The sequence below is a fragment of the Orbicella franksi genome, chromosome 15 (genome assembly GCF_964199315.1).
Source record: "Orbicella franksi chromosome 15, jaOrbFran1.1, whole genome shotgun sequence".
Taxonomy (NCBI): domain Eukaryota; kingdom Metazoa; phylum Cnidaria; class Anthozoa; order Scleractinia; family Merulinidae; genus Orbicella; species Orbicella franksi.
The window spans coordinates 2,032,042-2,059,522 of NC_138159.1; the positions used below are offsets into that span (position 1 = coordinate 2,032,042).

The following is a 27,481-nucleotide window of genomic DNA, read 5'->3' on the forward strand; positions in this document are numbered from 1 at the left end:
TTGAAAACGGTGTCAAGGAGAAGTTTGTTCTTTTGCATCAAGTAAGCAACATAGTTCGATTTTACGACTCTTGAAGGCCTGAAAATCACTCCAAGCGATAAACATAAGGAAGAAGAATACAAAAAGGAAGATAAATTAATTAAGAAAATACGTGGAGGATAAAAGACTGACATTCCTTTGAATTGTCTTATCGTCTGGCGTTGGAGAAACGCTTGGCCAGTACGGTGAAATTTTCAATCATTAGCGTCGTTTTCATAAATCCAGACATATTTTAACTAGCCACGTAGCAGTCTTAGTAGGTGATTAATATATCAAACACGAAAGACCGTGTTTGAGCACATTTCCAAACGCCGTGAAGAGGGTTAAGAATACAACGCGCATCGGAGCATTTTTGACGATCTTCGAGATATATCTTCTCAATCGAAACTAAAACTTAGGAGAAAATCGAGAACTAAAGTCGTGAAAATCTATGCCAATTAAGAACAGATATCCAAACACCGTCATGCCCAAAAAATCAACTCCTATAAATTTATCGTTTTACTTGTTAGGTGTAACCATAAATAGTCAAACTACTGTAAAGTGTATTCTGAAATTAAAAAAGAATGAACTGTTGTAAAGTTTTAACGAATTTGAGAGATTTTAGGTCCTTTCCCCCTTTAGAGCAGGTGATATCCCTACAAGCTCATTTCTCTGAATTTCGCCTCTAACTAGCAGTCACACTTCCCGTAAACGGAAACCCTTAAGCCCAGAGAAGCTGTCCACTTAGAAGACGCATCAGCTTACATTTACAGGTTGAAACTGTAGCGTTTTGGTTTGTATGTGGCTGGTAGAATGAACAATTGTCTTCTTGCAGGGGTGATGGGTGGCATTCTTTTCTGTACATTAAAGCCTGGTTTTCACTAGCGACGCAAGCACAAACGCAAGCACAATCAATCAATCAATCAAACTTTATTTAAAGAGGGTAACACTTATAGTTAAAAAACTAATGAACTTGTGGCCCTCTATAAACATTGTTATCATCAATTTATCACAATAATTCTTATTTCACTGTGAAAACGGCCTTCACGCAAGCACAAGCACAAGCGCAAGGGTCAAAATTCACGGTTCGGCGCATGTCTGTAGTATTTATTCGCCTGCGCACGCTTCTTGGCACAGGCCCAGTATTTCATCGTTTATGAACCAATCGTAAGCAAGTCACCCAATTTTGCATGCAAATAGCCGTAAAATCATCAACCGTAGAATAATTCGTACGGGTCAACGCTAAATTCAACGGTCGACAGCGTAGGTAAAATCCACTAAAAACGTCTGAGAATTTTGGTCATCCGTTATTCTGCCACGACTAACTATAGCATGTGATTACTGAACTACACCTGACTAAACAGTTGGTAACCGTATAAATTAAAGGGACCTCCCTTTAATTTATACGGTTGCCACCTGTTTAGTTATCTCGTAGAAAGCGGAAGCGGATAGTGGGATTCTTAGAACTCGCTAAATTCATGTTGAATGTAAACAAAATGTGAAACGAAGACTAAAATCTTCAATTTTGGCACACGAAGACTTACTTTTGGTCAAAAATGGCTTGCGAAAACGCAAATGACTATGATTACAGACTGGTCAATGATGAAACGGGTCTTAAGGATGCGATCTCTGAACTCAAAGGGAAAATAGCTGAACGGAACACCCTTTTAGCCGTCGATTGTGAGGGACATTCACTGAGCAGGAAGGGAGCGCTTACCATCATCACAGTAGCAACTGAGGAGAAAGCCTACATATTCGATGTGTTGAAGTTAGGACAACTCGTATTCAGCAGTGGACTTGGCGAAATTCTTGAAGACAAATCTCGTGAGAAGTTGACGTTTGATTGCCGACAAGATTCCGACGCGCTTTGGCATCAGTTTGAGGTCAAACTAAGCGGAGTCTTGGATCTTCAGCTGCTTGAAGTCATCTATCGCCGAGAAAACCCCACAGCCAGCTCCACAGTTGATGCTCCGCGGTTTTCCACCACAAACAAATGTGGTGGTCGTCGCAACCGCCGCAGCCAGAGAACAGATGAAGTAGAGAAGGTATATGGCTTTGGTCGCTGCATCGAGTTGTACCTCCAGGATGAAAAGTTGACCAAAATAAAGGACAAAGGGAAAGAGCTGTTAAAGGAAGACAACGAAGTGTGGACAAAGAGACCCCTGACGGATGATCTTATCCAGTACTGTATTGTGGATACCATGGCGATGTTCAGGTTGCACAACAAGATGAAAGATGTCAATGGTGGAGAACAGGCTCGTCTGCGAGTTGCATCCGAGAAGTATGTTGATCTGTATCGAGGAAAGACAGAAAGGTCCTTTGATGACTATGAAACAAACGCGTATCTTCCTCTTGACATCATCCCTGATAAAGGAACTCTAGATTTTTCTTACGCTAACACTGAATGTACGCGCTGCCATCGACGATTTCCCCGAGAGGAATTCAGCATAACACAGCTGGGGAAAGGAGAACAGAAATGCAGGGTGTGTAAGGAAGTCAAGCGCCTGGAGGATGTACAAAGAAACAGAGAACGTGCTTCCCGAGATGATGATGATGATGATGGGGATGGTGTTTATATTCCTGAAGGCATGTCTGATTTCGCGTGGGTTTATGGCTATGAACCCTGGGAGAAACCTTGGGAGGACTCTTGGCGCTGGTAACTTGGCAACATAGAGGGTCATTAATGAGTTACAAAGTGATCCCAAAGGGCTTTTTGAGTTTTTAGTTATTGCAATTCCCATTTAGAAGACAAAAGTAAGATGAACATAAGAGTATGAATCATGTTTTTGTTACCATATAGTTTTACCATTTAATATAAAATTATCTCTGCGAAGATTGCGAGAACAGCTGTTAATATGGTGAGAGTTGGTAGGTTATGTATTTTACTGTAGATGTCGGTAACCTAACTCATAAGAAAGCTCACTACATTTATAGCCATTTAGAAACAGCAGAAAGTATAACTCGCCTAACGCAAGAGGAACATGAGGTAAGCCATTCCCATTTAAAATCTTTTCTTCACGTGGCAGTTAGAACAATTTCTGATGTATTCTCATATATTGTTTATCGGTTGAAATAGTAACGCAAGTCAAGTTGATCTTATTCAACGTCTGAGGCACATGGCTGCGGTTGGGATTCGAGTTACCTTGTGCCTCTGTTTCAAAACGAGTCCTAGTGCAAAACCTGTCGTAAGAAATGAGTTTGATTTGCGTGAAAATAAACCTGTAGGTGTAACACATTTTCATATGAATGGTTTCGCACGGAGACTCGATTTGACACAGGCAAACCAATTTGGAAATGGCTTGTCCGCTTCTCTAAGGAGTGCGGAGCGCGTCCCTTGACGGGAGTTGAACGTTTTATCCCTGGCATTATTTTCTGTGATTTATCCTCCTAATAACTGCGTTTTACCCATCACTTGTTTATACAGACAAAGTAAGTTTCGAGGGGCTACGAAAACACTCGGCTCCTTATTCTCCTAAGGCCCCAGTTATATGGTCTCGGGTACCCGAGACAACCCTCCCCCTGAGGCAACTTTATCGAGTGTTTACATGTGAAAACGTTGTCACTGTAGTCCGAGTCAAACGGTTGACCCCGCATGGTTATTCATAACCCTGATTGAATAATCAAATGTGCAAATATCCCTCTTTCTTCGAGTTTGCCGAGAATTGTCTCGGTTAGGGGAGCCAAGGTCTTTATATGAAGAAAAGTTGTCTCGGCCGAGGCGAGGCAACTCGCCCACCCGAGTTGTCTCGCCCCCCGAGACGGGTTCGCGATCCTCTTGTAAACGGCTAGTCTCCTTCGCAGCCGTTATTAGGGTCGTCACGCCTTCCGTTGCGTGACGACGCTAATAACGGCTGCGAAGGAGACTAGTAAACGGGGGGGAGGGTTGTGTCAGGTAACCGAGACCATATAAATGAGTCTAAGCCCCTCCCCGCTGTCAACCTCGTTCCCAGGGTCCACTCTCTTCCTCCCTCGAGAAAGTAAGAGAGAAGACCCTGGGAACGAGGTTGCCCCGCTGTATGTTAGCTGGGAAAGCGGAAGTGGCTAGCGAAATTCACGGAATGCTAACGTCAAGAAATTGTGAATTCATAACAAAATGGCTTGCAGAAACGCAAATGATTATGACTACAGATTAGTCGATGATGAAACGGGTCTAAAGGATGCTATCTCTGAGCTCAAACGGAAAATAGCGGAACAGAACACCCTTTTAGCCGTCGATTGTCAGGGGGCTTCCCTTAGCAGGGAGGGAGCGCTTACCATCATCATAGTAGCAACTGAGGAGAAAGTCTACATATTCGATGTGCTGAAATTAGGACAAGTCGTATTCAGCAGTGGACTTGGCGAAATCCTTGCAGACAAATCTCGCGCGAAGTTGACTTTTGATTGCCGACAAGATTCCGACGCGCTTTCGCATCAGTTTAAGGTCAAACTAAGCGGAGTCTTGGATCTTCAGCTGCTTGAAGTCATCTATCGGCGTGAAAACCGCACAGCCGATCCCACAGTTGATGCTCCGCGGTTTTGCACCACGAACAAACGTGGTGGTCGTCGCAACCGCCGCAGCCAGAGAACAGATGAAGTGGAGAAGATATACGGTTTTGGTCGTTGCATCGAGTTGTACCTCCAGGATGAAAAGTTAGTCAAAATAAACGACAAGGGAAAGGAGCTGTTAAAGGAAGACGTTGAAGTGTGGACAAAGAGACCCCTGACGGATGATCTTATCCAGTACTGTATTGTGGATACAGTGGCGATGTTCAGGTTGTACAGCGAGATGAAGGATGTCAATGGTGGAGAACAGGCTCGTCTGCGAGTTGCATCCGAGAAGTATGTTGATCTGTATCGAGGCAAGACACAACGGTCTTTCGACAACTATGAATTGAACGCGTATCTACCTCTTGACATAATTCCTGATAAAGGAACTCTAGATTTTCCTGCCGCTAACACTGAATGTACGCGCTGCCATCGGCGATTTCCACGAAAAGAATTCAGTGCAACACAGCTGAGAAAAAGAGAACAGAAATGCAGGGTGTGTAAGGAGATAAAGCGCCAGGAGGATGTACACCAGCTCAGAGAAGACCAGTGGAGACAACGCCAGGCTGGCCGCGAAGAATATTTCCACTTGGATGACTTAACTTTAGATTTCCACTGTTCAGATTAATGTGGTAAAATCTCATGTAGGCTACGTGCCAACACAAAATCCTATCAATATGGCATGGAAACTAATTCCAAAGGACTTTGATACTTCAGTAAAGAAGGACTACAGCGAGACAAACATAAGTTTACATGTAACTTAAAGGCATGTCAATCGTACGTTTTTGCCACTTTTTACCACAATGGTAAAATAAGTGTTACCGTCGAGAAAAAGTGTTGATAGGTAAGAGAAACGTAAGCGGGCTATGTCTTTTCCTGGTTATCAGTAGCCAAACTCATGCAAGCTTATTACATCTATTATGACTCATTGCTGTCACCGAAGTCCGTTCAAGCAAGCAGTCCAAACCCTGCGAGGACTTCTTTACAGGAAATGGCAATATTATTTTACAGGTGTGTTGATCAGCCCATAAACAGATACATGTTCTATCAAATATTTTCGCTCGCACGCGATTGGTCTAAACACGTCACATGACCAAATATTGCCCAACTAAAACACTGCACGCGTTGCAAAAAATATTTGAAGAATAATAAACACATTAGCCTGCATTTGGGGCAAAAATATGCCAGGATAATTGTCCTTGCACATTATCTGTTCCTCGAAGCTCAAAGTTTTGCTCGAGCTATGCTCTCGGAAAACTGTTCGCTTCTTGGAACAGATAATGTCCGCAGACAAATATCCTAGCATATTTTTGCGCCAAATGGAGGCTGTTGTTTATATAATTGAAGAGCTGAAGAAATTCAATATTTAGCTCTCAGGGTTAGCGTTCAGCTGAAATATGAGGCCCGCTTACTCAAGATAAATTTAGCTCTGAATGACAATATAGTTTCCCTGTGGGAGGCCCTCTTTAATTAATGGCACTATGTAGTTAAACAGAGTGCAAACCACATTATCAAACAACAAATTGATAGCAGTTTATGACTGTATTTGGGTGGTACTGGTGATTCCTTCAACTGTACAAGAACTTCTTTAAATATCAGTTACGTTTTTTAGTGGTACCACGATTTGCAATGTGTTGATGTATACTAACAACGTCACCATGCTATGTTATACCTAACAAACAGATTTTGTGGGCTGACCAGGTTGGTGAAATACATCTTGTGACGGGGGAAAAATGACTAGGTTTTGAAAACATTTCTATATACAATAATTGTTTGTTTACAAAGTAGGTCTGTACAAGTTTTAAAATCAAAACAGCTAAAAAAGGCAGCTAATAAAATAGTTACTTGATTATAATTGTGAGAGAAGCTGTATATTTTTTGTCAACCTGGTCTCTCCTGTAGCTAATGAACCATTGTTAACCTACAATGATGCAAAAGTATAGTTCTGTATTTTCTCTTGTTCCTTTATAGCTGCTTGTAATATTTCCTTGCAAGCTTTAGATATAAACCAATATGTATTATACATAATTATTATTATGAGGGTCCTGGGGGGGGGGGGGGGGGGGTGAAAATCCCATTTCCCAACCTTTCTTTTACCCAAATCTCAGTCCCATTTTGTTAGTGATTCTCAGTCCCAGTGACCCAAATCCCAATTTCCTAGTTCAAAAAGTAAGCAACTTTACCTCTTCAGGCCCCTCTATAATATAATACCACATACTGAGAATACATTCTTTCATTAACTAAGTTAATGTCACACAAGAGTAACTTTGTAGAGATTGTTAAGGTACAGAAATAAATCAAAATAAAAGATGGTATGACAAATGGTAAAACATGAGACTTGCTAATGACCCTTGACATGACCCTTACTCCAAGACTGAGAAATTAGGATATTTAAGTGCAGTCTTCACTAGCGATGCAAGCATAAGCATAAGCATGCATAAAAGACGCTTATGCACTGGTAAGGACAGCCACGACATAAACATAAGCATAAGAATATTAAAACCTTGCGTTCTTGTTATGCTCATGTTTTGGTCACTAATGTGTCCAGTGGGAACAAGTTGGCATAAGCATAAGCATAAGCAAAAGACTTTCAGCCAATCAGCGAACACTTTATACTTATGCTAAACAGGTCCTCACTAAACATAACAGTTACATAAACATAAGCATAAGAAGAATGCGTATATGCCTATGCTTATGTCACGGCTGTCCCCACTAGTGCATAAGCTTCTTATGTTTACACTTATGCTTGCGTTGCAAGTGAGGACTGGGCTTTAGGCTCTGAAACAGAAAGAAACACACCAAAAACAAGACTTTGTGACTCGGCACAAAGGCAAGTAAAATTTCCAGATCAGATCAAAAGTTTCCAAGACCCATGATTTTATCGTACCATTTGCCACCTCTAAATACTATAAACAAACAAAAAAATTTGATGTGGGAACACAAGGCAAAAGTTTAATAATTTATATACCTACTTTATCATTTTCCAAACAGATATATTAATTTAACATTTTTTTAATATTATGAAACAGAATATGGAAAAAATTGTGGGAAGTTGCTTTTCAATTGTTTCTCCAGAAAGGAGCATGTGTATAACCATGCATACAAGCTAATGCATGCTTTTTCATTACATTGGTAATCACACTTCACTTTTATCCAATTTGAGATAACACCATAACAGAAGGATATGCTTATCTCTTACTGTCAGAGTTGACCAACCTGTGGTTTTGTACACAAAGTGCCATGTTGGGGTGACTGTTTTCAGAGTAGCACTATTTTGTGGATAGTAGTTGCCACTCAGCTGCGCTCTATTAGAAATCCATGAATCTGATTGGTTCTCTCATCATTCTCTGTTCGCTGATGGACAAAATTGTGTCTGCACTGCTCTCGAAACTGAAACTTATTCCTCACTTTGGGCTTAAAATACAAATAATTGTAGGTTTCGTGCTGCAATCCTTTAGAGTGTGTACTAAAGTAATTAGACTAATTTGACATCTGTTTTGTGTTGGCATTCTAATACACAGTTGCGGTGGTACAACAACTTGTTTAGGTCGGAATTGACTCACTGAGAATTGAATGTTCCTGGCAGAATAGTTGCTAAATGACTTAATATACATGTATTCTGATGGTGAAAAGCTCACGTAATGATAGGATTACTTGGAGTGCTATCTACGATTGATATTGACAGTTGGAAATCCTGGATTAATGACAAAAATGTCAATTCTTGCCATCTTTACTGTACAACATGTAAAGCTAATAAATGTTACAGTTCTGTTTTGTACACATTTCCATCTGAATGGTCTATAGTGGTTTTCGGTTCATACTCATTGTTCTCCAGGCTCTGTAGTGATGACCGTCTTGAAATTGTAGCTACAGAGGACTCGTCTGAGAAAATACCCTCAGCTATCTTCCATAATCTTTGGTCTGGAGGTAACTTGAGTGGAGAATGCTAGAAAAAAAATTAAATACAATCGGATAATACATCATTATAATTGAAACATAGAATCTGCAAGAAATAAAAACTTAATCACTTTTAATAAGAACAAAAATCTTAGCTAGGGTTACAAAATTGGAGTTACCGGTACTAGAGCAAAACAGGCATTCTGAGTTAGTGCAATATTCTTAAGAGACTTGTTACTCTTACCCTTTCAGCCAGCAGGTAGCAGCTGTTGACAACTCTTGCCACAATTTTTATTATGTTCTTTGTTAAATGCATCACTCCCCATACCTGCAAGAGAAAGATTTGTTTAAACCAGAAAAAATTTCACACAAATGTTCATTGAAACTGACAATTCCTAGTTTAATTGTTACAATGACTTAAATGAAGAATTTGTATCCCAATCGAGCAACTGAATGAGATATTACAGAGCTTAATAGGCCAAACCAAAGAGAAGTTCCACCCCAGTTGTCCCCAGCCTCTCTTTTCCTGCCTTCGTTTGCCCCTCCCACCCCCCCACTGCCCTCAGCTCCTCTGTATTAGTTTCCTACTGTCTCTATGCTTGGTTGCAACATTACTTTTCAGGTAAAGTGAAGAAAAAAAAATGATGCTAGGAGTTGGAAATCTTTTTTTCAATTTACTGATTTGACATCACTCACCTTTCTACAACAAGCTGATTGTCCAACTGCTAATGATCTGCTTGTAAACATGAGTTGATGACAATATGCTGGGATTTTGTCTACGCATCTTAACAGCTCTTTTTTCATGGGATTTTCTTCTGCCTGTCCAACAGAGCAAAAATACTGGTTCAAACGGATGGATAACTTAAAATTGAGAAAGGGATTAGATATATTTGTGTTAAAACAATAACTTTTTATTGAGTGTCACCTTTGAGGCATATTTTCTTGCAACTCTATACAGTGCGTTGCCTGCATCTGCAAAATTCTGCAACATGGTATTTTAATGGTGTTATTACAAGATGTCTGTGTTTAAAACATGTTAAATACACATTTTCACTGGCACTATTTATTGAAGAAATAGAACAGCTAAATGCATGTTATAAATTTGAAATATATTTCCTAACACGTTTTTATCATTTGTTTAGAACTATATTAAAATCTCAACAAAGTCTAAATTTTTTAACACGTGCAAAGCCAGTTTTGTTTGGAAAAGGTCCCACAACTTTATATTGAACTAACGACCCTATTAGGTCACAACACAATCGGCATCAAAAAATTGCATGATTAAAGGACCAACTGTCTTTGACTGTCCTAATTTTAATGTGTTTTTAGTCAATTACCAGGTTTCACCAAAGATCTCCAGAAGTTAAAATAAATAAGAATTCCTGTTATGTTTTACTCACTTGGGAAGCTTCAAATAAATCCTCTGTGGTTTGAAGAGATCCTTCTCCCCTGTGGGTTAAGATTATTTGACATGTAAAGAGATTAATGGCCTTAATAAACATTATAATAATTACTACAAAGACAGAGTATACATATCTCCCTAAGTTGAACAGCATCAAGAAAAGCTCTTAAACATTACTGTTTGTTTGGAGAGGTTATGCCCAACTAAAGGTTGAGTCAAACTCGGCTAGACAAGCTATTCAGTTGTACCCACTATAGAGAGGTGTCCATTTGTAACACTGACACCTGCTTTGAGGAAGTTCATAGTAAAACTAAAATACCACTGAAGGCAAAGAACTTAAAATAACGGGAGAGTAATTATTAAAAATTATTGAACACAGTGAAACAAATCACATACCGTGTAAAGAGATACATTTCACTGACCATCTCAGACATTTCTCTTGCTCTAATTACAATATCATTATCTGTGTCTTCAAAGTAATGGAGCTCAAGCTGTGAGGTCATCAGGTTCACATTTGTGATCAGCTTGCCAAGCTTTTCTTGTTCCTGTGTTTGATATTCGCAATCATGTAACTATTTTACTGTTCTTCATCAGGTACATAACATTACCAAACATCAAAGCCAGTTACATCCGGTGTTAATGCACAAAATTGTAATTCTTATGTTGACAAGGGACATTGTATCATGTGACTTTCACAAAGCCCTCAACCATACTTAATAGATTGCTTTTCTATCATTTTCCAACAAAGAGCACAGAAAATAATATTCATTTCTTTATCACAAATAAATTTAACTGAAATATTTATCAATATTACCTAGTATCGTAGACATACTGTGTGTACAGGTTACTATATGTAGCTGTAAGACCCCTTTGCATGCATTGCAGCCTAATATTCTAGCCAATAACTGTGTGATAACATCCACGACCCCCACCTACCACCCCCAACCAAACATAAGCACACCTGCATACACACACAGCAAACATAATAAAATTATGTTCCACATTTTCCTGCTTTTTTTGAAGCTTGATTCTGCAAGTTACCCTACCTGAGAATCAACTACTGCTTTTTCAGGTTTCTCATTGTCTTCTGAAGAAGCACAGCTACTTCGTCGACTTGAAGATTTTTGCTGTGATGTCAATAGCAGAGTATAAATTAACATAACAGTTAGAAATCTCAGGTCAAGCTCAAAGGGTGTTTGTTTGTTTCTTTCCTATCTTTAGTACAATATCTGAACCTTATGTAATGCCATCTTTCAAGGACCGAATAGTGGTTTCCATTTGAACAGATTGACCAGTGGATTGGATATCTAAGGAACCTCTTGACATATTACACAAGATCACATGAAAGAAATATTTACCCGTTTACTAATTTGCATACAAAAAACATTGTGGAGTCCGGCAGCGAGGGTTGCACATGACTGAGTTGCATGGTGAAGAATTTCTGGCCCATTACCCGCACGGGATTATGACGAAAAGTGAAAGTGACTAATTTCCATTCCCTTACTCAATCCCCTTTATAAAGGAAGTAGGATGAACTCTGGTTATAAATCCGTGAAGCAACTGGTAGTTTGCACTAATACTTCCAGATGGAGAGAGGAACTGTGAATAAAGTGCCTTGCCCAAGAACAAAACTCAAAGTCACTGACCAGTACTTGAGCACAGGCCTCTTGATAAGGGACCCAACCTGGTAGTTTCTTGGCACAGAGAGTCTCCCACTCATTTTCTACGTGTGCTTGGATTTAACAAAAAGGTAATTACTTTCAAGGTAATTATTTTTCTATTAAGGATGAATACTACTACAGTAAGGAAGGAATGACAAAAAAACTTACCAATATTTGGTCTACACGAGATTCACTTGGTTTTCTCTGTGCTTCTTCCTCTGGTACAATGCCTGAAGTGGACAGGTTACCTTCTTCATAAATGTTTTATAACAGGCATTGCAACTTCTAAAGTTTACTCTTTGTTAATAAATTCTGAATTCAATTTACTGATTACCAAACATTTGTTCAAGGTAAGGTCTAAGAATTTGGTGATAGATTTTCAATAGTCTCTCATCTGCTTTCATTCTTATCACATGCTTTTGACCCTGCGGTGATGTTGTTAAGAAAATTGATCTTGATGACTCTTACAAATATACAGGTTACAAGTTCAATAACAGAAAGTGAAGGTGCATGCATTGATTAAGTAATATCTGCATGTTAAGAAAATATCCTGTAAGTTTCCATTAATGTTCTTAGACCCTAAATTGATTGAACTTAAACACCTAAAACAGACCCAGATAAAACAACAGTTATACACCATGGCTTGAAACAAACTACTTTGAATACTGAAATTAAAAACTTATCAGTTTTTACAAACAAAACTGCATTCTGGGGATCAAATATTAAATGTCTTTTAACTGTATGCAAAAAGAAATATAAACAAATTCTGTTTTTAAATTCTGGCATTTATTTAGACAACTATTATTAATTACAATAGCAACTTTTACAAAGTTGATCTCTTAAAAATTATTGTAGGTCTATCTAGAAAATTATTCAATTAAAATAATATTATTCATATTAATATTAATAGGCAAAAACAAGAAGTTATTCCAATCAGGTAATACTAATTTTGTGTGGTGGTATCAAAAGAGAAGCAGAAATCTTAATATTGTAAAATTGTAGACTACAAAAGGCACTAAAGAATAGTCGACTTGGATATTTTGTACAAAAATTATTGTAAATTATTGTATGTAGATCACTGATACATTGATTGTCATTGCATTAATATCATTTACACATGTATAATTTTCACAGTACGTAGTACCCAAGTTTTGTATTCACTAAACCATCTCAAAAATGACATCTTTCCCTCTTTGTTACTCTTACAATACAAAATTAATTTTAATGACTACGGCTGAAGATACATAATTACCTAATGCCTTCATGTACATTAAAAACAATCTACTGTTATAGATTACTGTTATGATAAAAACTTTTATTTCCACTATTTGATTTGACCCACAGCACAAAATGGAGAAACAAAGATATTTTAGGGTTTTTAGAATGTAAGAAACCCTGAACAAGGCCATTGCAGTTATAAAATCACTGTCAGTGAATCCTTCCAGCCCAACCTTTAAAGATATATGGTCATAGTTCAGTTATGATGCATCAATAATTCATGTAACATAGTTTTGGTTTAATTTGTTTGTCATTTAAAAATTCAGAGAAGATTGTAGTAAATGAAAATCAAACCACCCCAAGACACATTTCCTTTCTTTCCCATTCCTGCATTAAAAAAAAGAAACAAAATAAGAGAAGAAAGGTTTTTTTTAAAGTTTTCGTCATTTTAAAATGCTGTAACATTTGTAGTTTTAAAAAATGTCCACATTTTGCCACTTTTCAGATAATTAAAAATAATTTCATTTCTTTGCACCTCAGGCAAGCAATAACAACAAAAGAAATGACGTCTTTTGTGAGAACCTTTTAAAGTTGTTAAACTTAATAATACAAACAGAAATATAGTGAATATATTATAAACTACAGCATTGAACAAAATATGTATTTTCTTCTTTGCATTACAACAGACTTCCAGTGAATACCGAATTGCAACAAATGATGCCTAATAGTTAAGAAGCCACAGTTTGGGGCCACCCTTGTAACCAGCTGTCAAAGAGTTGCATAAACTGCATTGAAGGCACTCCTCTTATGGCGGCTCCCAGGACTCCCTGTAAACAAAACAACTTAATGATTACAAAGGATGACTTCACAAGGAGTTTATAATCATTAAAATAACTCAGCAACTTTTATTTTTGTTTGGTTTGTTTATAACTGGACAACTGACAATAACCAATCAAAATGTTTGAGGATTTCAAGGATTCAAATTCCTAGGTGCTTACTATTTGTTGCAAGGAACTGGTTGGGATGATTGCCATGTAATGGAAAGGGTTTTACCAAAGTCAGCAAACCGACTGCCAGATACAGGGCTTACTGTTTTATAATTCAGTTTTTGGTTACTGTTTACTCGTAATACTCTTTTAGAGAATGGAAACTGGAGAGATGAGCAAATGGTCTGGAAATTTTGAATGTTCCATTCTGAACATTTAAAGAGGAATACTAGAAATAGTTGCATCAATTTAACTTTCAAATGAAATTACTGGATTTTTTCACTGAATGTGAGCACCAAATTTTGACATAGCCACACAGATCATTTTTTAAACTGGGTTTTTTCCAACTCAAGAAATTTCGTCATTTGGCACAAACATCTGTACTGATTTGATTGCTTTACAGTGACTTCTAACTGTATAGCAGCTCAAATTATCCATCGCCCAGTTTCACATTTTCAATGTCAAAGCCAATCTTCCAGGTTGAATCTTGGATCTTAATTACACAAGAAAAGGGCTGAGTGTGTACCATAAGATGTTCCTTTACAGGACCCAGATTTTCTTCTGATCTTATCTAAAACCTCTTTATTACACATGTACAAAGAAATACATGTAGTCATGCACTGTGGGGCAAGTGCTCAGAGCTATGTGCAAGGATAAAGGTTGTGGTTAGAAGTTTAGGAACACATTCATTAATTTTGTTCAGTGGTTAGTTCAGTGAGACATACATTACGTTAAGGTTAAGAACGAAGAGGTGCTGAGAGGCTCTTATTGTTAATTTTTTGCAGTTTTAGTTTCATTACAAGGATACACACAATTTAAGGTTAATTTACATGTTTAACAAGGCTGGATCATCAAAGATGTTTAGATAGCACTTATAGGAGGTTAAGGTTATGTTGCACATTAAGATAGAAAGGCTATTTTAACAAAGAATGCATGATCACAAGTGCAGTATTACTGATAATAACTTTTAATCCAACTGTAATTCCTAATTTCTCAGTTTCCCAAATAAACAGAGACATGCAACTGTATATATTTTGAAATTTGACAAGCCATATTGCAGACATGTCTCTAAGTTCTATCACATTTACTTTTGAAGACAGACTGTGTCTTTCCTCAAAGAAGCTGCTATGTAAGTATTAGGAGTAAAAGTGTTCCCTTTTGAGGGAAGGGGGGAGGGGGGGGAGGGTGTCTTCAACTACTTCTGCCAGCAAATCATACAGAGATGCCAACCAAAAATATCAAAATCCGGGAGATCGCCAATTGAACCTTTTTTGACGCCCAAAAAAGTTGTTTAAATTAGAAGAGCTCCACCAATTAAACTGCAAAAATTACTCAAATAACCCACCCTCGCCCCAAAAAAGGCAAAAAAATCAGCCAAAATATGTCTGAAAAATGTAATCAATAGGTGCTTTCATATGTATTGTCTGGGAGATTTGGTCAGCTGTACAAGAGACACTCACAAATAATCCAGGAGGGTGGGCACAGATGATCATAAACGCCACTCTAAAAGATGTAGTTTGAAACACGGAATTCTTTTACCAATTAGAAATTAGTACATAATAAAGAAAGACATGATAACTCACCGTAATTCCTTGTGCAAGCACCCACCTCTAGTAAGCGCCCTTCCTCTATGGCGCACCATCCTGGCCATAGAATGACCAAGAGGCCAAAAGTTTTTTTTTTATTTCAAGGGTTATATTGAATTTTTTTTTCACTTAAGTGTAGACAAATATGGCCACCTTCACTCTGAAAGAAAACTACACTGTAGCTTGCTATGACATCAGTCTGCCTAGAGGGGGCGCTTACTGAAGGATTTACAGTGACGTTGAAGAATCTCTTGGCTGTTGCTTGATGTTGTCGCAAAATGATGACTTCACTGGAAAATTATGTACAACTTGAGAATTGTTTTGTGTCATGGTCATGTTCATTCTTCATACAGAATGCATTCTCCAGGACTAAAAGTTCAAATTGACATCATTTCCAGATGTCGCATAAATTTCTCCAAGTGGTTTATGAGGATACAAAAGTAAAATGAAACACTAACTAGATGAACAGACCCAAGTTTCTTCAATGAGGATGACAACAGATCAGGCTCAAAGCAAACATTGTAATTTCTCTTCACAGAAACAGACAAGACTAATTAAAAGAAAATAATCAACTGGGGGATATTGTCTTAATGTAACATCAATTCTCAGCATTGACATTACAAAAATGTGTGGTAATCAGTCAGGGAATAACATTTTTAGCTTGTAAATGCAACAATAAATCACATGAAAGTGCAACTTTTAAATGACAATAATTTGTCTCATTATTAAGAAGATTAATTAACAACTAAACAATAATTATTGCAATTATCCAAGAAACTTCAATTCTAAAGCTGTTTGTTGAGTTTATTTTGAACTAAGTTTTAAGTTTACATAGTATTGGTTTTAATTGTCTCTAAGGTGTCACTTTTATAGTAGTCTGTTCTCCTTATAGATGTTTCCAGGGTGTATCAAAAATGCTTGTTTAAGTGAATCTAAAAAATATTGCAAAACTGTTGACTTGTAAAGGCAAGGGCTAAATCAAAAGTTTAAACAAGGTTTACAAAATGTATTGAGCATATTTCTGTCAAAGCAAAACAAAACTTTTTAAATATCAAAAGAGTGTCAAAATTTAAAGGAGCTAATTTGATATCTTGAGCATATAAGTTTCTAATCCTTTTATTTCCTGTTCACAATCAATCTCAGTCTTCCGACCCAATCTTAACCTTTTTAGTTCATCATTAACTATTAGATGTTTTGCACACTTTAATAAACTATTCATTTTAGGTTTCCTTCAGTTTAAGGACAATTTTGTAAGTCACAAAACAATCAGTTAGCACACCATTCATGACTAACATCCTTTAAAAGTGTTTCCATATTTTAATAGCATCCAGTTCAGAAAATATGGAAGCTCATTGTGAACATTTCTAAGGGGGTGAAGGATCTCAAAAGCCAAAACTTTTAAAGGAAAGTACAAAGCCAAACTGGAGTTTCTGGAGGGGTAAATGGGGGCAGGGGCCAGGGGTGTTCAAACCTAACATCCTACTAGGGGGAGTGTATGGATTATTTCTGGAACAACACAATGTGTTTTGTCCTTAATTTGGAAGAGGAAAGTAGATTATGTCCTGTTTAAACATTCAGCAATACAGTTAAAGCCTGCGTGCAAGAACCTAGTGTATTAAGAACCTGCTGGCAGAAATTTGCCATTTTAATTCCCAAAAATATAAGAACTTGTTGAGCCAAGCAAGATCAAGCAAATGTAGCACCTACTTAGCCTAATGTGCCCATAACGACCCCAAAATAAGTCAAAATAACAACATATTTTGGCAGACTTCAAAAAATGTAGGTTCTTACAAGCTGGTTTTTACTGCACTTATGCAATGGTGTAAATTTGTATGCAATAATTTATTCTTAAGAACATGTTGTAGTATCTTGATTAGTTAGGTTCAACAGAGAATTATCTGAGTTTTTACTGTTGTGAGACTTTAAAATTGTTAGTTAACCCTTTTTCAGACAGTGAATTGCAATGGCAGTAAACGCTTCTCGGAAAGATAAATTAAAATTGCTTCACAATAATTACCTCACTATTTACAAACTGTACTGTTTTTACAATCCTGTTAAATATTCTACAAAATTTAAACTGTTTACAAACTTTTACTACAAAAGTTTAATATAATTTATCATTTCAAAATTTAGTTATTTCCTATGTTTATATACATTTTACATGATTTCCAAATGCTGCGCTTCAAACTGAAGTTTCCATCCGAAAAGATCTCCCTGTTAATCAATGAAATACAAGAAATAAATTTACCGGTAAGAATATCATTATTTAATTTATTATGACTTAATAATCATTTTCATTATTGAAATACAAAATATTCAAGTTCTCATTCAAAAATGTTGACAATTTCAAATTGCCTTTTTTATCTTACCTTTTAATAGTGGTTGATATAAAAAAAAAAAAAATAATAATAATAATAGACTACATTGTAAGGCTTATGTTTCAGTTACAATAAATTATTCCAGTTTTACTTTTCTTTAACTTTAACCAGCCAGTAGTTAGCTGCTGTCATTATAATCTATTATGGCTGCAATTGAACAGACACTAATCAAAGAGAAGTTGTAAATGTGACAGGTATAAAAACATTGCTTTGTCGTTATTATATGTAAGGTGCTGCTTCAACCATAATATTATTATAGGTACCGTATATCAATGTATCAAAAAACAGTGCTCTAGTTGAAAATGGCGATCAAAAGTCAACACTATATTTTCTACATTTTCATCATTTGAACACCATAAAAATTGTACTTTAATTCAGAGCAGAGTCTTTCATTCCCTTTTAGCTTACAACTTGGCAGACAGGCCTACAGTTGCTCGTTTTAATTACCAATGTGACTAATCTTTGTTTGGATGCAGTGTGCCGAAACACCAACAAAGAAAATAGTTTAAACCAAGCAGGTTGTCACAAAGCTTTGAAGATGGTGGCTGATTTTTCACTGTTTTCAAAAGAATCAGTAAAATCACTCAGCAGAGCAGCCTGCTGAGATAATAAATAAAAGGCCATTTTTGCCGGCAGACTGGCTGCATTTGACAACCCTGACCAAGGACTCTGTAGTTCATCTAGTGTGATCCTGTAAGCAAGAGAAGCCTTTAAAAGGACTGGATGGCACTAGATGAACTACTGAAAAACATTAATTAATTTAATAAGTTTTTTCCTTTTAATTTACAGGTAAGGTTTTTAAACCAATCAAAGTAAAACAGATCTATTAAATAACTTTAACATTCTTGAGTAAAAAAATTTGATTTATTTCTTCTATAGTTGTAAGTAGCCCTGTTCAAGCTAGGTCATTAAAGACTGTTTTTCATTCAGGGTTCTTGGTTCAAAGGGTTAAGAAAGCATTATGATACACAAGGACTCCTTCAGGTAAGATTTCCTGAAGGAATGGCGATCAGATTTATATGTGAGGTTAGTTTCTGCCTTCATGTTGCAATGATGTTGATCAGAGGGGTTGGAATTATGCCATAAGTCCAAAAACAAAACCCAGAATCTCTATAATTCACCAAAAAATAACCAATAATACATCAAGAATACATTCTCTTGCACACTCACTTTTACTTGGGTCTCCCCCAGCAGTGATAAGTCTCAGGACCTTTCCAAGCTCTTCTACCTGGGCTTCCCAAACATCAACAAACACTTCCATATTCTCTTGTGCAATCTTGCTAACAGGATGAGCTGCCAACGTTCTAGCAGCATGTATTACCTGCCAAGAGAAGGGTAACATTTACAGGGCTTCCATAGTTTCTTTTTGCAAGAAAGTTGAAGATTTCTGTAGCATAAACTCACTTAGGGTACTATGTCTTTCCCCAAATAGGTTGTTACTACCTAATAATTATAATAATATGTATTAGCAATTATAACATTTATAATAAATAATAATTATTATAATTTATTGTAAATGCCATAATTACTAAGTTTTAGTTGGCATCATAGGTAAGTAATGTTTGCAGATGGCTATGTGACTGTAGCTCTGTTCTCTCTCTATCCACAGCCCAAAAGTGAATTTATTAACTTTATCTAATAAGTGAAACAAAACCACTAACCTGTGGACAAAGTGTGTTGATATTTCCTTCAACTTTTTCTGCTGTGATAGCAACTGGCTTATTGGATGCCATGTTTCTTGTTACTCTTGACACCTGGGAACAAATAAAAGAATAATCACCCAGTCAGTTTTCAGTTACAAAGTTCTAAACACAATTCATTACAATAGGAAAAATAAATGCTCTGACTAACAAAAAGAGCAGCACAATTTATTATTTACTGTTCACATGGAACTTAATGTAACTACTATACATATTTCAAAACTAAGAGACATGGATTCGAAGTAGAAGAGTGATCACCTTCAGAGCTGTCAATAAGGGTTGTAACACTTGTTACGACTGAGTTATGGCGAGTATGGTTGATGAGCCCTTGATGTTACGGGAGAGCTTGCCTGCCATTCATACAATTCACCCAGAAAGTAAGAAGTTGGTTACGGGTGTGAAGATAAAGGCGGCAGGTGAATCAAAGCTTAATGAAAGCCCTGACCTTAGTAAGGTCTCTGACTTGGAGAGATGACTTGAGTGTCTGGCTTGGGAAAGGATGTGCCTTTAGAAAGGTATATTTGCCTTGAAAAGGAAATTGCCCCAGAGAGACAGTCTCCTTATAAAGAGAGATATTAACGGTCATTAATACCAGTAACAAGAGGCTAGTGATCACTTACTTCTTGTAGCCGCTTTGCATCTTGCGTGAAAACGTTTGCTAAACTCTCAAGCTGACCTGAACTGCCAGAGGCTGCTGCATTTCTCAAAGCAGGTAAAGATTTTTTGTGGCCTAAATGTGAAAATGTCTCAAATACTTGATCTGTTGCTACTTGGTGGACCTGTTTGAAAAAAAAAAAAAAAAAGGATTCCAGATTTGATTATGAAGCCACTTAATAAAGCTATCCTTTAACCTTATTGCCATAGGAGAGCACTGACATGCTCGTGAAGTCATTGTTTGGTTCAAATCTGACCAATTTTGATGGATTTTTTGCACTGATCTTGTAGATCTACTGATTGAAACATAAAATTGTTACACACCCCATACATGGTATACATGTAGTTCACCAACCTTGAAAGTTTTGGAACTTTTTTCTGGAAAAACAATGTAGTTTCTAATGCATTTGTTATTAACCTGTTCATACAGAGCTTTAAAAATGAGCCTTAGTTTAGGGGTATACCTAATATATATGAAGGTTTTGACTTTTTTGGACTTCTTAGTTCCCCCCTTTCAAACCATTAACAATTACTGTTAAAGCTATCACTTCCTTAGTGGTTGTTGATGCAATTTTTTGGAATACACAGATCGATAGCTTTTTAATTAAACTGGAAAAAAAGCCCTGGCCAGCAATTTAAGTGTTAAATTCATCAAATGCCCCCAAATTGTTGCCAAACACACTAGAAGCGTGCAGGCACCCATCTTGAAAGAAGAATCCCCTGTCTAAAGAGTAATAAGAGAAACCATGTACCTCATGTCTGAGATCTTTTGAGGTTTTGCAAATCCTCTGCACAGCCATATCTAAAGTGTCAATACTGGTTGCATCTTCTTTCTGGAACAGAAAACATCTCATACATCACCAATATTTTAGAGGGCAATGCTTGCACCTTAATGAATGGGTGATATACAAGTAGCTGGATGAGACAAGAAGCTTGTGGCAACTGTTAGTAATATTTTGAAGATCACCAGTGGTTCCTTTACAAGCACATCTTACTAGCCCTTACAAATACTCTGGACTCGCGAAACTTCTGTCACATTTCAAAGGGTTAGTAAACATGCATTTAACCTATTAGGAAACAGTGCCAGAAAAACTCTTGAAGGATCATTAGCAGTGAAACAACTTGCTTTGCTAATCATTCCACTTGACTTAATAATTAAACAATTTTTGACATCATTTTTTACAATATGTTCTATACATAAAAAATACTGTTACACATCTCTAATGTGAGCATATCAAGTCCAGGGCTTAATTCCGTTTTCTCTATGACCAAGTTAACTGTCTGTAATGACAGAGGTGTCCATACTACACAAGTGACTGCAAGGACAGGTTCAACAGTGTCTGTGTGGACCACTGAAAAATATGGTTGATTTGTCAAATGTACTCAGAACAACCTCACAAACTGAGGAGTTGAGAAAATAGAGAACTGTCATTACCTCATTGTTTTTGTGCTTTTCTAAAATGTCTTTCATAATGTCCTGAGCATTTTCACACAGAGCAACTATTTTTTCTCTTTTTTCTTTCCTTGTATGAGGAGAGGCGATCACAGACTGCACATCATCCAGGATCTTGGCAAAAGCCTTTTGAAATTTAATCTTGGATTCACCGTCATCAGGAGAGCTTTGCTTATATGCCTCTAAAGTGGTCTGTGAAAAACAGTGGGAGATATAAATGAAAGTCTGGTTTGATCCAAAAAGGAGCTTAAATATTAAATTTTAACTTAAAAAATCATTATCTTATTATGCATAGGTGTCAATGGTGATTTTCTGCCCTCACTTTTGTAAGGCAGACTTGAGTTTGATTGCAATTTTGATTTTTCATAACACTGGGATTAAAGCAGCTTTGTTTCTCAAGGGAAATTTTTCCCATAGTATTGTTTACAGTGTATTTTTACCTTGCAAACAGAGCTCAGCATCGATAGCCAAGTTGTAGCTTTATTCTGCAGGCATAGTGTATCACTAACTCACTCACTCAATCCTCTTTGTTCCTTATGGAACAAAGGTTGTCCACTAGTGCCCGCCACCTGACCCTATTTTGAGCAGTGTGCTTTGCTTCCTCCCATGTGAGCTGTCTCCTCCACCTCTGCCATTGGGGCATAGTGCATAAAGTCTGTTGTTTTTACCTGTAGAAGAGTTGGATTAAAAACACTTACTTCAAATTCTGCAAGATCCATGGCCAAGGAGCCTTTATCTGCCATCTCCTCTTTGTGGTCATCTTGCACTACTGACGTTATTGTCGCCATAGCTTCTCTCATTTTCTTGAAAACACCCTCTCTGTTGCCCTTGGCAGATCTAGAATCTGGGTGCCTCAGGCAAGTCTGTAACAAGAAATTAACCATTACAAAAGCAGTGAGGAGACCGAGTGAAGCAACATGCAAAATGTTTCCTCATCCTGTTGTCAGCTTGTCTTAAACAAGATCTTTCATGTTACAATCTTACATTTACCTTCGAAGTTGTCAATAGCATCATTGTGGACTTTTCCAAGATTGACCTTGCTGCCCCCATTTCAGCTTTTAAAATATCATCTTTTAAATCCTGGTAGTTCAGAAACAAGTACAAAAGAGAACATGAGGAAACCTGTTCTAATAAATCAATGACATCAAGGGGAGTTTCGAAAAGTTTTTGCGCAAGATTTGCCGTAGATCTTGTGTACTATCTTGAAAATAGTAGGCTGAATTCGATACATTAAAATTTTTACTTGGCTCCAGGACTTAAGGGAATAAAACAAAAGAAAACACAGAGAGATTGAGGGATGAATAATCAAATAAATGTCTTTTGTTTTATTCCTCAAAGTCTCAGAACCAAGTTAGAATTTTAATATATTGAAATTGGACTACTTACCCACTGGATCCAGAAAAGATTTACTATCAAATTTGCAAAACCGTGAACACCAAAGATATGTCTGGAAAGTTTATTGTGTTATAACCAGTAGGCCCTTTGCACGATCCGGTCACATGGTACAAAATCACACCTGCTGGTGAGCAAGTTGCACAGTGGGACTTCCAAAACAGTGCCACTCATACCAGTCCACCTGGACCTGCCTTTGTTTTGGAAGTCCCACTGTGGAACTTGCTCACCAGCATGTGTGATTTTGTACCATGTGACCGGATCGTGCAAAGGGCCTGTGACAAGCTAAATCTTCAGACCACAGAACCACCTCTCCTTCCTTCCTTCCCTGGATAGAATGTGTTACGAAAAATTGTCTAAGTCAATTTCTAGAACAATCTAGAACCGGAAGTCATTCAGCCATTACCGACTTGTATAAGAACATTCCAGAACATTCTGTTCCTAATGTCATTACTCAGATTAGAAACTGTCTCAGACTACTTAATTTAGTCCCAAATAGAAGTTTCTAGAACTTTAAGCCTCATGTATATTAGAGTGAGAGGTTCTTCTGTAAGGGAGATTGATTCAAATTTGAAGAAGCTTAGTGCTGTAAATTCGCGGAGTTACCTTACGGAAATAAATTAGTTTGTTGCTGTTACCAGCGATCCTGAGTTCTGTCTGGAAACAACCCTGCTCTTCAACGATACTCGTAACAGAATGTTAGTCTATTGCAGGGTACCCCCAGTATACACTTGTATACACTTGGGTGGTTAGAGGTGCTGTGAGAGTAAATTGTTTTGCCTAAGAACACAACGCAATAACCCTGGCCAGGACTTTAATCCAGATTGCTAATATTTGCAGAGTCTAGTGCACAATTAGTCCACTGCCCCTTTCACAAAGGCTCTAAGGAGGAGATGTCTAAATGTGATGACCAACGTGTGTAGCACTTACATTTTGTCTATCCCCTGACAAGTGTGCTAGTTCTACCATATCTGATCCAAACTGGCTAAATGCCTGAACAAAGTCTGTGAATGTGTTCACACCTTCAAGCTCCTTCAGTCTATCATCCACCTGAGATTTTGCAGGAAATAAACATACACGTATAAACAATCCATAAGCTCACTACAAATTAATATAATTTAAAATAAATAAAATTTCTAATAAGAGACAATTTAGGAAAACATTTAAGAATGAATATCAATGCTAAAAAAATGTAATGTTTCAACAACCATCATCATAAAATATTGTTTGTTCCACTCAAATATAAATTTTGTATCTTTGCGCTGCATGACATAATATCCTTTAAGTATAGATTCATTCACATTTTCACACTTACAATGTAAGTCTTATACTGAGTATATCTATCATCTGTCAACTTCATAATTTACATAACTTTTGATAATAATGACATGCAGTTGTTGAAATGTGATGTCTATTTTAGTGTTGATATTCATTCATTAATAAATTATTGAATCAATTAATTAATATTGATTATCTCTATTCTTATCAATCACGCCTGCTTGTCAAGCCAGGAATAAACAAAAATGAGACTCACTGAGAGTTCAATAGAGTTGGAACGCTTATTGACAAACATTCCAATAAGAATGGCCAAATAAAGATGGCCGTGCACAAGACTTTACAAAAATTATACCGGACACCAACAAAAATGCTTATTGATTCATGCAAACGTTTTGCAAGTTTGCATTCAATCAGAGTTGCTGAGAACTGATGAGAACCTATCAGAGTGTGCAAGAATTTCAGGCCAAACAAAAGCATGATTTTGAGGTTTTGACTACTTAGTACTGTCATTCTGTTTGGCCAAGGCTCTTGTATGGGGCCTGAAGGGGTAAAATGTTAACTTGGATTTGCCAATTTTTTCAGTGGAAAACTGGTGCTGGGAATCACAACGAGAAAAAAATTGAAATGGGTCTGGGATTTGTACAAAAAAGGCTGGGAAATGGAATGGGAATTACATCCCCCTTTCAGGTATTAAGGAGAAATTAGAAACTGATCAGTATTATGTATGCCAGCATCTTTTACACTGGGAATCCCCCTCAACTTTTTATTTCAGTTTGGGCAAAGCTTTTGTTTCTTCTCTCTACCTCAGTGAAAAACCAGCCATCTAAAGGCTCATTTACACAATTAATACGGAGGATTTTTTGTAAGGTTAGAAAAAATTGTGACTTGTTCCCAGATCACCTGCAAGTTTTTACAAATATACAACAAAAACATTGAACTCAACCTGAATTGATACCTATATAACACAACACTATCATGAACAACAGGACTGGATAAACAAGGTGGACGTAAGTCGTAAACAAGACTCACACAAGACAATGAAGAGTGTGTGAATTACAGTGCTCTGAGATTTACATCAACACAAAGCGACCATTTTGTAAGGTCAATCAAAAATCTCAAAACGCTAAAACGTGAACCACATATTTGTGACCTCTGCAATTGACAGCTCTTGGAAATTTCCAAAATAATCTCGTTAGTTCTGAGTTACAAGTTGAAGAGGGGGCTATTTTACAAATCGGATAAAAGTAAACAAACTTGGGATTTTTCAATGGCTATTCTTCACATACATGTTTGCAAACAGTTGCGTAATGCCGGGATTTAAAAGGGCAACGATATGCTTCTCAATTTGGTCGTAAGATGTTTTGGAATTGGCGCAATTTCACTGTAATCCAATAATAACATATTCGACAAAAAGTCGAGGTTTGAGTTGTTACAACTGTAAGTAGTATTCTCCAGAGAGGCCGAAGAAATGTTTATAGGTGTGAAATTGAGAATCATTTAATGGTGTTGTAATCAAACCTTTCACAATCGATCTTTGAATACTTTCCGAACCGCCAAACGTTCCAATCATTTATGCAAACGCATACCAAACGCCTTTTTCACGGACATTTTAAGTCACTAACGGTATTACTTATATACAGGCTTTACTACTCTTCCACTTTCTTCTCCACTTAGAAAAAAACGGACTTAATTCAATTTATGTGACCTTTGCGGCGAAAAGTTCTACAATCAAACGAAATGCACGTCATCAAATTGTTAAAATCATTCAAAAGAAATAAGCTCTAGGTAATGAATCGAAGAACATAATTTGCGGTTGCGAGATTCTTGAGAGATGGGAATTAAACTACCACGTCACGTCAATAGATTTATTAGTAACAATTCCTATCTAATAAAAGAAGTCAACTATTCTTCGGTGAGATTTTCTAGTTTGCACACTTGTGAAAGAAGAACTAAGGAACAGAATAAACAACTTCGCACAAATAATCCCCAAGTTAATCACCGTGGCCTTCCCGTCACAACCAAGACAACTCCCAAAAACCTGGCTATTCAAACACAAACATAACACACTCTTTACCTTTTTAACTGCTGTTAGAAGTCTCTTCACAACAATGGAATCCGCAATAATCAAAACCCGAGTCACAGCCGATAACAGTGATCGTGCAGCTCGGACCATTCCGCTTTTATCGGTCGAGTTCGGAACGCCATCATCAAAAGAATCTCCAGCAGAACTTGTAAGATTAAAAATTGTTTGTCCTGACTTTTTTGCTTCTTCACAAGCTTCGCGCATTTCATCTGCAACGTCTTCATTTTCCAGCGCAATCTGTTCGCCGACACTCACAAAGCGTTCGACAGCATATGCTACAACTTTTCCAATTTCTTGAATTGCTTTCAGAGCCCTTTCGGAGCGGCGTCCTTGCTCTTTGTGGTTAACAAGCGTGGTTATCTGCAAATTTAAGAGATAACCAAAACATCGTCAATCACAATTCGGACAAGAAAGTCACAGGAATTTCTCCACGCTAAAATCAGGAAAAGCTAGTGGACCGATCAAACACACGTAGGGTTTTTCTCTTGCAAAGAGGATATATTCCCGCTAAACACTGTCTCGCCGTCGTTATGGGTCACAAAGCGACAAAATAATTACCTGTGTTACAAGCGGTACCAGCGTTTGTTCGACAGATTTGCTTCTAATTTCTAGGTTTTTAGAATCCCACTTGGCCATGTTCCTGGGAATTAAGCGCTGCTAGAAGCCTGAAAAGGCTCGTTACACTTTTGAACCAACTCAACTCGCCGCCATATCCACTTCCGATCGCGGTGATCAACATGGGTTTTCGCAATATAAGGACGTGTCAATCAATTATTCATGCATGACTGCCCCTAAACTCCCACTTATCGATGGCTTACGGACTTGCATATTTTTGGCGCCAACTTCCTCAAAATAAAATTCAGCGACAAATTTTTAATTGAAGTCAATTGGAGTATTAGGATTGAATCTTTAGATCCTTGTTTTCATAAGCAGATGGTTTTTTGATTTCTTGATACATTTGCACCGCTTTCGTAATTCCGCATGCTTCAGCTTTTAGATCTTGTCTTCCGCGTAGGCACGTTTCAGCCTCTTCAAACATGCATTCATTAAATTTTCCTCTGAGGTTAGTCGAGTTTCGCTGAATAATTCTTCATCTTTGTTTCAGCTTTGCAGATTGAACTGATCATTGTGTCAAACCCAACTTTATATCGAATAACAACCACAAAATTTAATCCAATACAAGAGATTATGATCAGTCCCTCTTCTAATATTGTTCGATTGAAGGAGTGAATTTAATATTCTAACCGTGAA

The 27,481-nt window shown here is 37.2% G+C and overlaps 3 protein-coding genes across 3 annotated transcripts; 2 read left to right on the forward strand and 1 right to left on the reverse strand.

Moving 5' to 3' along the window:
• Positions 1–932: 932 nt before the first annotated feature.
• Positions 933–3,724, forward strand: LOC145469552 (uncharacterized). Its single transcript, XM_081453302.1, has one exon. The coding sequence runs from the start codon at positions 1,575–1,577 to the stop codon at positions 2,676–2,678; it is 1,104 nt and encodes a 367-aa protein (XP_081309428.1). The 5' UTR covers positions 933–1,574; the 3' UTR covers positions 2,679–3,724.
• Positions 3,725–3,890: 166 nt separating this feature from the next.
• On the forward strand, positions 3,891–5,178 carry LOC145469555 (piRNA biogenesis protein EXD1-like). The gene has a single exon (XM_081453306.1). The coding sequence runs from the start codon at positions 4,112–4,114 to the stop codon at positions 5,168–5,170; it is 1,059 nt and encodes a 352-aa protein (XP_081309432.1). The 5' UTR covers positions 3,891–4,111; the 3' UTR covers positions 5,171–5,178.
• A 2,538-nt stretch (positions 5,179–7,716) lies between these two features.
• On the reverse strand, positions 7,717–27,066 carry LOC145469549 (alpha-catulin-like). Its single transcript, XM_081453299.1, has 18 exons — positions 26,789–27,066; positions 26,222–26,590; positions 23,800–23,919; positions 22,468–22,557; positions 22,176–22,340; positions 21,460–21,669; positions 20,777–20,857; positions 19,991–20,149; positions 19,332–19,424; positions 18,841–18,991; positions 11,671–11,732; positions 10,888–10,968; positions 10,238–10,386; positions 9,840–9,888; positions 9,365–9,421; positions 9,136–9,258; positions 8,684–8,767; positions 7,717–8,488 (listed from the first exon to the last, which is right to left on the reverse strand). Exons 1-18 carry the CDS (start codon positions 26,864–26,866, stop codon positions 8,303–8,305), a joined length of 2,307 nt encoding a protein of 768 aa, XP_081309425.1. The 5' UTR covers positions 26,867–27,066; the 3' UTR covers positions 7,717–8,302.
• Positions 27,067–27,481: the final 415 nt, after the last annotated feature.